Genomic DNA, 13203 nt, shown 5'->3' with positions numbered 1-13203 from the left:
ACCACATCATGCTTTGAGAATTGTGTTAATGGATAGTCCCCTGACCACATCATGCTTTGAGAATTGTGTTAATGGATAGTCCCCTGACCACATCATGCTTTGAGAATTGTGTTAATGGATAGTCCCCTGACCACATCATGCTTTGAGAATCGTGTTAATGGATAGTCCCCTGACCAGGTCATGCTTTGAGAATTGTGTTAATGGATAGTCCCCTGACCAGGTCATGCTTTGAGAGTTGTGTTAAGGGATAGTGCCCGGACCACATCATGCTTTAAGAGTTGTGTTAAGGGATAGTGCCCTGACCAGGTCATGCTTTGAGAGTTGTGTTAAGGAGTTTCCTGTGCGGTGCAGGTGGTTTGAGAGTTGTGTTTCCTGTGCGGTTGCAGGTGGTTTCCTGGTGACCAAGAAGATGTTGGACATGTTCAAGAGGCCCACGGATCCCCCGGAGTTCAACTACCTGTGGATGCTGCCCACCGGAGTGTTTGTGGGAGGCTACGGAGTCGCCCTTCAGTCTGGCTACCACATCGAACAGGTGACCCTAGACCTACTCTTTTATCACCTATACTTCAGTCTCTCCACTGTGTGTGTGTGTGCGTGTGTGCGTGTGTGCGTGCGTGCGTGCGTGCGTGCGTGCGTGCGTGCGTGCGTGCGTGCGTGCGTGCGTGCGTGCGTGCGTGCGTGTGTGTTTTTCATTTCATGAGAGGATGCACCTGAGATCATGAGAGTCTCTGTGTGTAGGCTTTGGCTTGAAGTGGATTATATCTCTTAACATTTCCCTTCATTTTCCCTTAAAACCCTCATTTTTATTTATCTTTCACTCCGTGTATTGCTCCTGCTGCTTGCCTTTATTGATTTTATGTAAAGCACTTTGAACTGCAACTTTTGTATTAAATGTGCTATATAAATAAAGTCTTACTTACTTTCTTACTTGAACTCCTGAACAATTAACGCTAAAGTAAATAGCATAATAAAATAAAGTAAAGGTAAAGTTGTGGTTGCCTTGGGTCTGGATGTATAAAAAGTAGAGATGCACCGATATGGAATTTTAGGGCCGATACCGATAACCGATAATTATTGGTTTATTGTTGCCGATACCGATACGATAACCGATATTTTTTTGTATTTAAATTTAAAATAAAGGGTACAAAAGGTTTTAGATGTGCCTTTTTTTTCTCAAATGTTAGGGCACAAGAAATTTCATCACAAGCAACACACTTGATGGCTAGAGCCCTCAACAGGATGCACTACAACGCTTAACATCTTGTGATACTGGGAAATAGTTCCAAACCACCGACATGCTTATTTCATATTTCAGACTGCTGCCTGCCCTGCTCAAAACGTTTAGTGTAGCCAGGCAACGGACCTATGAGTACAGTATAACAGACTACCCGGGAAAACCTATTTGGAGGGAAGTTAGACGTTAAAAATATCGGCTTAAATTATCGGCCAAAATTATGATATCGATATAATAATAATATTTTATTTTTTCCACTTATCGGCCACTAATATATCGGCCGCCGATATATCGTGCATCTCTAATAAAAAGCCCATTCACACTCACACTGCCATTATTTTGTAGATGAGTGTTCATATGACCATTTCCTGTCTGTCTGTCTCTCTGTCTGTGTGTGTGTGTGTGTGTTCCGTGTATAGATGATGTACCTGGGCTCTGGCCTGTGCTGTGTGGGTGCCCTGGGTGGCCTCTCTAACCAGAAGACGGCTCGCCTGGGTAACGCCCTGGGCATGATCGGAGTGACGGGGGGCATCGCTGCCACCCTGGGCGCCCTGCAGCCCTCGCCCGAGCTCCTGGCCCAGATGAGCGCCGCCATGGCCGTGGGCGGCACAGCTGGTGAGTCGGTGGCATGGGTTTACAAGAGTCGCACAACTCTCTTCTGTCTGTCTGTCTGTCTGTCTGTGTGTGTGTGTCGGTGTGTCTGTGTGTGTGTGTGTGTGGGTGGGGGGTGGCATGTGATGAATATTTGGGATTGCGTGTGTGTCTCTGTGTGTTTGTGATCACCAGGCGGAACAAATGACTTAAATGAACTGATTTCAACCCGGTGCTAATGGTCACCAGCTCTGAGTCAAGGAGCAGGGATGGTGGAGGCCTGATGTGTGTGTGTGTGTGTGTGTGTGTGTGTGTGTGTGTGTGTTTGTGTGTGGGGGGGTGCTAATGGTCACCAGCTCTGAGTCGGGATGGTGGAGGCCTGATGCAGCCAGTCGGCTCTAATCTACATGGCTAATTATTACTGGAAGCGGTCTGGAGAGTAGTTGTGTGTGTGTGTGTGTGTGTGTGTGTGTGTGTGTGTGTGTGTGTGCCTGTGTGTGTGTGTGCCTGTGTGTGTGCCTGCTGGAGAGGAGAGTAGTTGAAACCATTCAGACCAGTCACTGCACTTAAGAGAAGAAGCCTGCCCAGTTCCAGATGCTTCTAGAAACCCCTGAAGGTCCAACATCTCAGAACACACACACACACACACCACACACACACCACACACACACACACACACACACACACACACACACACACACACACACACACACACACACACACACACACACACACACATACACAAGGACAACTAACAACACTGTAATTAGAAGTCTCTAGTGACCTACTTCCTGACTATACCCCCCCCCCCCTCCTGTCGTTGCCCCCCAGGTTTGACTCTTGCCAAGCGGGTCCAGATCACCGACCTGCCGCAGCTGGTGGCCGCCTTCCACAGCCTGGTGGGCATGGCCGCCGTGCTCACCTGCGTGGCCGAGTACATGATCGAGTACCCGCACTTCGCCACCGACCCGGCCGCCAACCTCACCAAGATCATCGCCTACCTGGGCACCTTCATCGGCGGGGTCACCTTCAGCGGCTCGCTGGTGGCCTACGGCAAACTCCAAGGTGAGTGGAGGGTGTGTGTGTGTGTGTGTGTGTGTGTGTGTGTGTGTCGGTGTGTCTGTCTGTGTCGGTGTGTCTGTCTGTGTCTGTGTGTGTCTGTGTGTGTGTCTGTGTTTGTGTGTGTGTGTGTCGGTGTGTGTGTGTGTGTGTGTGTGTGTGTGTGCGCCAAGGTGAGTGGAGGGAGATCCACGGTGGTGTTTTGGATCAGACACCTTAGGGGGAAAATGTCTAGTGATGTCAGTGCATGTCCAAGCAGGTGAGAGACAGGAAGTGAACACAGTCCAGAGTTTCTTAATGCTTCACATTAAAAGCCTTGCACTGCTGGAATGCAGACGGTATTCCCATGGGAATGGGTGACGCACTCCAGCTCAGCATCCAGTCACATGATTATTCCATGCAGATGGGAGAGGTTTGGGAAAAATGTGTTGGGATTTAACATGTACCAGAGTTACAAGATTACACACACACACACACACACATACACACATGTACAAGAGTTACAAGATTAAATTATCCCCCTTAAAGACTTCTGTAAAGCGATTATTTATCCCGGTCATCTCCCCACCCACCCTCGCTGGTCTACCAGTGCTCGGCCCTGCGTTCTGCTGGTTCTGCCCAGGGTTCTGTAGCGACGGTGGTACCGCGTTGTGTTCCGGGTCCCACCAGTGCCACACATGCCCCGTGTTTAGAACGTGGCCAGGCGGAACCTCTCAGGATTCGGCACTAATTAGTCCCTCTCCGCCCCCCAGTCATTTTCCACTTGTTCCTGCCGGCTGGAACACATTATCTGCTCCGCGCTTTTCCCACTGCTCTCTCTCCCGCTCTCTTTTCCCGCTCCGCAACCTGGAAAGCTGCAGTTTGATAAAAGATTACAACCCACCAACAACCAACCGACCCACCCACCCTTTCTTTTTCCTTTTCTTTTTTCCCCCCTCTTTCTTCTTCTATCCCCCTTTTTTTTTTTTCCTTCGCTCAATTTGTGCAACGCTCCCACCACCACCTCCTCCTCCTCCGCCCCTTTAGACTTTATCTTCTTCTGCTCCTTGGTTGCACATTTCGGAGGTAATGGAAAAATAAGGCTTCCATTATCACCGTGCATCTGCACTACAAAATGGTTCAAGCCTGTGGGTTGGGACTACGAGTGAGCTTGTCTTCGCAACATGAAGCTGTGGGATTTTTTTTTTTCGCAGGAGAATTGAGTTGCTTTTGCCCCGTTGTAACAATTTCAGTGCTATAAAAACACGTATCATCTGGCAGGATAGAGCAAGAATTAAGTTAAATGTACACCTACGGAAAAGCAGCTTGCTCGAATTATTCGCAATTTGATCGGACGCATGTGTAGCTTAAATATGTCCTCCCTTAGGCCAGTTCTTGTCAGATACAGCCTTATCTGCCTACATCTTCCATAGGCCAATTCTTGTCATTTGTAGTTTTTTGTAGCTTTTGAGATATTGAGATACTGCCTCTGTGTGCCCTGCAGGTATGCTGAGCTCCTCCCCTCTGATGCTCCCTGGGCGGCACGCACTCAACGCCAGCCTCATGGCCGCCAGCGTGGGAGCCATGGTCCCCTACATGCTGGACCCCAGCTTCACCACCGGCATCACCTGCCTGGGCGGCGTGTCTGCGCTCTCCGCCGTCATGGTGGGTACCCAGCACACTCCAGGGGGGTTGGGGGGTGTCGGTTCAACAAATATTTATGTTTAAGTGAGGGCGACAGTGGTACAGGAGGTAGAGGATTTGTTTAGTAATCGGAAGGTGGCTAGTTTGATTCCCCACTCCTACTTACCAAGTGTGTAAATATCCTTGAGCAAGACACTGAACCCCTAACTGCTCCTGATGTAAAAATGCAGTTTCCTTGTACGTCGCTTTGGATAAAAGCGTCTGCTAAATGTAAATTTAAATGAATGTCAACATCAAAGACACCCAAGTATCTTCCAGGGTCAGGACCTCCAATCTGGGTTTAAGGAAGCAGATATTTATGAGCCGTATGGACCTACTCCATCGTCCTCATTAATCCACTAAAGCTAGTGAGTTATGATTTGTAGTGATTTGTAGTCAAAGATCGACACCATTCCCTTAGAATGTATTGTATTGTATTTTATTCATCATGAGAAACAGTATGCAGCTTCCACATCCTAGGCATCACGACTACGTATCTGCCCACAGTGTTGTTGCATCGTATAGGGCTCCATGCTTAGTTCAGTCATCTGTTGTCCTCACCAGTCAGTTGCATGTTGACCTCTGAACTCTGACTGTGGGGAGGCCTCGCAGCTGTGCCTCATGGCCAGTAGGGGTGCTGTGCTCTATCTTTTTAATCTATTCATCTCGCTCCTAATGCACCTTAATAAGGGGAGGAAATTGGACCTTTCATTTCTGAGTCCACGGCCCATTACTAGAGCCTGTGTGTGTGTGTGTGTGTGTGTGTGTGTGTGTGTGTGTGTGTGTGTGTGTGTGTGTGTGTGTGTGTGTGTGTGTGTGTGTGTGTGTGTGTGTGTGTTTGGTCTGTGCAGTGGGCCTGACCTGTTGCCCAGCTGATGGTGAGCCAGGCCTCCCTCGCAGACACAGCAGGGGGTATGGGCAAAAGGTTCTAGAACGTTCCAGGTCAAGCCAAAGGCACACACACACACACACACACACACACACACACACACACACACACACACACACACACTCTGACACAACCACGTCTTTGGCTGAAAGCATTATTTCTTTTATTGAAAAAAAGAAAACCTGTACAGTTCATCAAACAAATCTGATGATGGATGAAAGGTAAAGCAGGATAATTAGATTGGAGCCGTGTGCCCAGAGAGAAGGTAGGGTCTTCAACCTGCAGTCAATTTCAGCTTTTTAGGAATTTGAGCAGGTTGTCAGCAGTTCAGAAAAATAAATATGTCTCCCCCCCCTCCCCAGCCACACACACACACACACACACACACACACACACACACTCCTCCCATGGCTATTTACCAAGGTTGCTAATAGCAGTCAACAGAAGGTTGGCCTGGGGATGTGTGTGTAAAAAAAAGACCTGGAGATTTGATATTGTTCATGTGTTGCCCTCTCTGCGTGTGTGATTGAGTGTTTCATTCCGTAATGTGTGGTAGCTGGCTTTGTTTAAGCCCTGTCCCCAAAGGGGGAGAATAAAAATGCTCTGCGTGTTGGCAAAAGCCTCGTACGTACCCATGCAAGGCCCTTTGGAAGTACACAGTCGTCCTCCGCGCTCCTCACGATCAGATTTCCCTCTGGATCAGTTTAACAACAAATAAAAGCCCTTAGTGCTGTTGTGTATCCTAGCCCAAATCACATTCATGTTATGGTATAAGCCCTACACCCAACCACACCTGTGATCATGTGTAGAGGTCTTCAGTCGATCACTTAAGAGTCAGGAGGGAAGGAGAGGAGATAACTTAAAGGGACCTGGAACTGAGATGTGTTGAGTAGGGTCCGTATGCCCGTGTAAATAGTTTACCCTCCGTCTTTGGGCCTGTCTTATCAGCGAGCATCAGCTGTAATGCCTTCAGTGGTCTGTACTGAAACACACAGAGCATCAGCTGGAATGCCTTCAGTGGTCTGCAGTGAAACACACAGATTCTCTCCATCTGAAATCTCCAATGTTCTCAGCTTGGAGGATCACCATTAGATTTGAAGCATTAGCGTTCGATAGATAGACATTACAAATCTAATACTAGCTTCTACGTCTGTGACATGTCGTTGGGTCATCCCCATTGGATCTGAATGGCTGTGACCGTGTCCTGTTCTGTGACAGTGGTACAGGAGGTAGTGGAGTCATTTATTAATCGGAAGGTTTCTAGTTTGATTCCCCACTCTTACACAAATCTAATACTAGCTTCTACGTCTGTGACATGTCGTTGGGTCATCCCCATTAGATCTGAATGGCTGTGACCGTGTCCTGTTCTGTGACAGTGGTACAGGATGTAGCAAAGTCATTTATTAATCGGAAGGTTTCTAGTTCGATTCCCCACTCTTACACAAATCTATTACTAGCTTCTACATCATCTGTGACATGTCGTCGGGTCATCCCCATTAGATTAGACACATTGGGTAAGTCTCCTTGAGCAAGGCACTGAACCCCTAACTGCTCCTGATGTAAAAATGCAGTTTCCTTGTATATGTCGCTTTGGATAAAAGTGCCTGCTAAATCACTAAATGTCCCTCTGTAGGGTGTGACTCTGACCGCGGCCATCGGGGGCGCTGACATGCCCGTGGTGATCACGGTGCTGAACAGCTACTCTGGCTGGGCCCTGTGTGCCGAGGGCTTCCTGCTCAACAACGACCTGCTGACCATCGTGGGCGCTCTGATTGGCTCCTCAGGAGCCATCCTGTCCTACATCATGTGTGTGGTAAGAAGGAACACACACACACACACCCACATACATACACACACACATGCACACACACACACACACGCCATCCTGTCCTACATCATGTGTGTGGTAAGAAGGAACACGCGCACACATCCACACACACACACACACACACACACACACACACACACACACCCACGCACGCACGCACGCACACACACACACACACACACACACACACACACACACACGCACGCGCGCGCGCCATCCTGTCCTACATCATGTGTGTGGTAAGAAGGAAAACACATACACACACACACACACGAACACACACACACACACACACACACACACACACACACACACACACACGCCATCCTGTCCTACATCATGTGTGTGGTAAGAAGGAACACGCGCACACACCCACACACACACACACACACACACACACACCCACGCACGCACGCACGCACACACACACACACACACACACACACACACGCATGCGCGCGCGCCATCCTGTCCTACATCATGTGTGTGGTAAGAAGGAAAACACACACACACACACGCACGCACGCACACACACGCACGCACGCACGCGCGGGCGCGCCATCCTGTCCTACAACATGTGTGTGGTAAGAAGGAACACGCGCACACACCCACACACACACACACACACACACACACACACGCACACGCATGCTCCATCCTGACCTACATCACGTGTGTTGTGAGAAAGGAAAACACACACACACACACGCACACACACGCACACACATACATATATATGGACTCGCTCACTTTAGCACACACCACCCTTATCCCATGTCATGTTTTGACCAGTGTTTGTTTTCTAAGGCTTGTGTAATGATAGTAGTAAGGGTGAATTGCTCGGGCCATTTTGGTGTTTTTTTGGTTTCCTCTGCCACCACTGCCTCCTGATGGAAGAAGAAATGGAAAATGTGAAGCTTGTGGCCGCGTCACAATGAGTTTATGTACGCTGGAGCTGGAGCTAATGTTTAGTGTTAATCACACAGCTGCTCTCTGTCTACGTTTTGTAATGTTAGACGCAATCAATGACCAGCCCTGTGAGGCTAGTTGCTCTTACACGGTTCCTCTCTTTCCCACAGAGAGGCACTCTTTTTCATTTCTCCCCCTTTTTTTGGGTTCATTTGTTACCTCCGCTAAGGGTTTTGGGCCCGTTTGTCAGGCTGCTGGCAAGGTTACGCAAACACTACCTGGCCGACCTCTGTGAACCCTGGTGGAGGGATGTGGCACGGGCCAAGGGAAAGCCCATTCCATGTTGGAGCGGCTCCAAAATAACGGGGTGGATCCACAAATTATTTTTCACTTTCGTAAACATTGCGAGAGGGAGCGAGAGTGCAGACCTCATGCCAAATGCCCTTAGTACCCTTCTATTTATTTTTATTTTTTTCGTACAGCGGTGGTGAAAAATGTAGTTACACATGAATCTCCTCTAAGCTGGAAACTTCCATGTCTCAGCTTTGTTTGTTTGTTTGTTTGTTTGTTTGTGTGTTTGTTTGTTTGTTGTCTGTCTTTTCTCCTCTTCCTCTGGAAATGACGTGGCGTGCGGGAACCAGGCTATGAACCGCTCCCTGGCCAACGTCATCCTGGGCGGCTACGGTACGTCCTCCACCGGCACCGGCAAGCCCATGGAGATCGTCGGTACCCACACAGAGGTGAACGTGGACCAGTCTGTGGAGATGATCAAAGATGCCCAGAGCGTCATCATCGTGCCAGGTAACCCTAGGAGCACACACACACACACACTTATTCACATGCACACACATACCTATACGTGTGCACACAGACATGCAGATGCACTTGCATATATACCTACACACACTGATACACACACAGATAGATGTGTATATATACCTACAAACACATACACCCACAAACACAAAAACACGTGCATATATATATATATATATATATATATATATATATATATATATATATATATATGTGTATACACACACACACACACACACAAACATGGGTTCAGATGTGCCATCACACACACACACACACACACACACACACACACTCACACACACACAAACATGGGTTCAGGTGTGCCATCACACACACACACACACACACACACACACACACACACACACACACACACAGAGTCTGGGTGGCCATGTAAGCTCTCTCTCTAATGCTGCTCCTGAGCAGAGTGGCTGTCAGAGGCTCGGTCAAACGTTTCAGCATGTTATGGCTGTTTGGCTAACCTTGCGTAACCTCATTACATCATAAGCAATTTTAAGAAACACACACCCCCCCTCCCCCACCCCTGTCTCAGTCGCTCAGGGCACCTCCCCAAGTGAGGCCGTAGGCACGCAGGCTGAGGTGGTCTTGGAAAGATGGCTCTCATGTTTTAAAAGGGGTTTATTGACGACTTGGCCGACTGTGTAATATTTGTCCATATATCTCCACCCCCGGTTCGTTGTCAGGGGTTCTCAAGGGTCGGCGGACCTCTCGTTAGGCCTCCTCAGCCTCTCGGAGAAACGTCAGGTTTATCTCTTCTGGAAAGTTCCTTGTCTTGGCTCCTTCTCTCGCGCGTTCAAGTCGAGTGCTTCAGAGTAATGGAACAGGCTCTTTAAACACCGTTAAGAAAAGAAACAATCCGTGTCTGACCTTCAGTGCCACAGCTGGGGCTGTGGAGTTGCCTAATTATTTGCTTAGAGTTGACGCACTGTTTTTTTTTTTTTTTTTTTTTTTTGGCGTGGAACGGCCCGCTCCTCTAAATGATCTTAGCAGGCCTCCAGGGCCTCGGTGAAGTCCGCCGGCAAGCGTGGCAGCTTCCCGCTCCGCTTTCTTCTCTACGAGGGACTGTTTTACGGTGGAGTTTTATGGTCCGACAGCAGGTCGGGGAGGCGGAGGCGGAGGCGGGAAGCGGGGGTTGGTGGGGGGGATCAAGACATTGGAGGCGACAGGACTGTGGATAAGACTGGGGTGGGGTGGAGGAGAGGAGAGGGGCTGGGATGGAGGAGAGGAGAGGAGAGGGGCTGGGGAGGAGAGGAGAGGGGGAGAGGAGAGGAGAGGGGTGGAGGAGAGGAGGACAGGGGTGGAGGAGAGGAGAGGAGAGGAGAGGAGGAGGGTGGAGGAGAGGAGAGGAGGAGGGTGGAGGAGAGGAGAGGGGAGGGGTGGAGGAGAGGAGAGGGGCTGGAGGAGAGGAGAGGGGGTGGAGGAGAAGAGAGGAGAGGGGAGGGGTGGGGTGGAGGAGAGGAGAGGAGAGGAGAGGAGAGGGGGTGGAGGAGAGGAGAGGAGAGGGGGTGGAGGAGAGGAGAGGAGAGGAGAGGGGTGGAGGAGAGGAGAGGAGAGGGGTGGAGGAGAGGAGAGGAGAGGGGTGGAGGAGAGAGGAGGAGAGGAGAGGGGTGGAGGAGAGGAGAGGAGAGGAGAGGAGAGGAGATGGGCTGGGGTGGAGGAGAGGGACTGGGGAGGCAGATTAGATGTGGGAATGCGGCTCGAAACCGAACAGGAGAAATGATAATAAAGTCACTCTCCAGTGTAAACACAAATGAAAATAAAACACACACACACACACACACTCTCACACACACACTCTCACACACACACTCTCACACACACACTCTCACACACACACTCTCACACACACACACACACACACACACACACACACACACACACACACACACACACACACACATCCTGAGTAAACACGGCGGTGGGGCCAAGCACAACAGAGACGGCTCTTTTTATTTAAAACAAATGGCCTTCCAACAGGCTCACAGGCATCCAAACCCCCGTACCCCACACACACACACACACACACACACACACACACACACGCACACACACACACCAACCCCCCCTTCTGCTCACGACTTGTGCCCGACCGTGCTCTTTAGCCTTGGGACGGGGGGATAATGTGATGGGGGGGAGAGACCGACTGGGAAGTGGTGGGCTCGAAAAAGTCGTGCATTTTTGTTTTTGTTTAGTTTTTTCTTTCTTTCTTTTTTCTTTTATTTTCTTTTCCAGAGAACTGAAAGAGAGGATGAACTCCAGGACCACACCGCTGTTAACTGACCGAGGCTAATCCTCCATTTTGTTTTCCTTGATTCCCAGCAACCCTGAGTTGTTGCGCTAATGGCCCTCAGGGTTGAGCGCTGATTCCACCCACGCAGGGGCCATCCTCAGGCTGTGGCTCTGCCCTCTCCTCTGCCCTCCTGGTGTTTTCATCGGCTGCTAGACGCCGCCGTGCAAACACGACTCCCTGGCGAACCTTGTTTTCGTTTTCACGTTTCACGTAATTGGACCAGTCGTAGTCACTTTGCGTGATTGACATCTGTGGAAACATTTAGAGCTATTTTTTTTTTTTTTTTTTAAACTGAACACCGGACCCTTTTCTGGGTCTGATTGTTTTCATTTTTGGAGAAATGCTTGTGTTTAAAAAAAAAAAAAGACTGGTATGAAAAAGTGGAAAATCATTAAAAGAGAGAGAGAGAGAGAGAGACACAGAGCGAGGCAGAGAGAGAGCTACAGCTAAAACAGCACACCCTTGCAAACATTGTATCTGTATAATCACTGTATCTAGAGCAGGGCAACTTCACACACACACACACACACACACACACACACTAACACACACACTACAGCAAACACTGTATCTGTATAATCACTGTATCTAGAGCAGGGCTTACACGGCTGTGTGTGACGGACCTAAATGAAAGGTAGCACACACACACACACACACACACACACACACACACACACACACACACACACACACATACACTACAGCAAACACTGTATCTGTATAATCACTGTATCTAGAGCGGGGCTTACACGGCTGTGTGTGACGGTCCTAAATGAAAGGTAGCACACACACACACACACACACACACACACATACACTACAGCAAACACTGTATCTGTATAATCACTGAATCTAGAGCAGGGCAAACACGGCTGTGTTTGACGGTCCTAAATGAAAGGTAGCACACAGGGACTGGATTGTAAAACTGTTTCTTCTTACACATAAGTAAAAACTCGTTCCAACTCCCTGTACCAGGACTCACGGGGCTGCATTTGACACCCTGTCCTCCCCGTTTGACACCAACGATGGAAGTCAACTTCTGGTGCTTCAGGGCCATTGACCGAAGCCCTTCCCTTGTGAAATAATCCCATCGTTGATTGTATTTATTTGAAAGGAAAGGGGGGCTTACTGCTGTGTTATGTCATGAATATTGACGGAGTCCACCTGTGGATTGTCAAGTAGCGTTGTGTGGAGTGTTTCTGACTGCAGTGCGTATAAAGCAGGGATTGAAACCATTTCCAGTGAGCCTCCCTCGAGCTTTGATGTCGCAGCAGTTGTTTTATGGTATTTATTATGTTATAAAATGAAAAGGGATTTATTTAATCTCCGCTCTTAAAATTAGAGGAAAGGTTTCTTCGTGTGTTGTGTATTGGAAGCACATTTTCCGATTTCTATCAATATGTTTGAGATTCAGTTGTCCACAGGGTATTAAGTTATTTTCTCCAAACTCTTTCATCGTGTGTGTGTGTGTGTGTGTGTGTGTGTGTGTGTGTGTGTGTGTGTGGGTGTGTGTGTGTGGGTGAGACATAAAAAGGGAGAGCGAACACTAGCATGTGGATATTTACAGTAGTAAGACAGGTGGTGAAACATTGCGATCTGTGTGTGTGTGTGTGTGTGTGTGTGTGTGTGTGTGTGATCTGTGTGTGTGTTTATAACATAGGGGTCAGCATTAGCGTAATGCATTGATCAGTCATTGACAGTGTTGTGTTTCTGCAGGGTATGGTCTGTGTGCTGCCAAGGCTCAGTACCCCATCGCTGAGCTGGTCAAGCTGCTGGTGGAGCAGGGCAAGAGCGTCAGGTAAGAAAACACACACACACACACACAGAGACACACACAGAGAGACACACAGACACAGACACAGACACAGACACAGACACAGACACAGACACAGACACAGACA

General features: G+C 48.9%; 1 protein-coding gene across 1 annotated transcript in view; it reads left to right on the top strand.

Moving 5' to 3' along the window:
* The window catches only part of nnt (nicotinamide nucleotide transhydrogenase), a 44887-nt gene that overhangs the window by 20574 nt on the left and 11110 nt on the right, over nt 1-13203 (top strand). Inside the window, exons 13-19 of the mRNA XM_080841657.1 lie at nt 387-532; nt 1654-1849; nt 2657-2890; nt 4368-4528; nt 7069-7248; nt 8814-8973; nt 13019-13100. Of these exons, the coding sequence (XP_080697783.1) occupies nt 387-532; nt 1654-1849; nt 2657-2890; nt 4368-4528; nt 7069-7248; nt 8814-8973; nt 13019-13100 (1159 nt within the window). The remainder of the gene's footprint in view (nt 1-386; nt 533-1653; nt 1850-2656; nt 2891-4367; nt 4529-7068; nt 7249-8813; nt 8974-13018; nt 13101-13203) is intronic.

The sequence above is a fragment of the Sprattus sprattus genome, assembly GCF_963457725.1.
Source record: "Sprattus sprattus genome assembly, chromosome: 7".
Taxonomy (NCBI): Eukaryota; Metazoa; Chordata; class Actinopteri; order Clupeiformes; family Clupeidae; genus Sprattus; species Sprattus sprattus.
The sequence above is the reverse complement of the archived record's forward strand: the minus strand, read 5'-3'. Positions and strand labels throughout refer to the sequence as shown.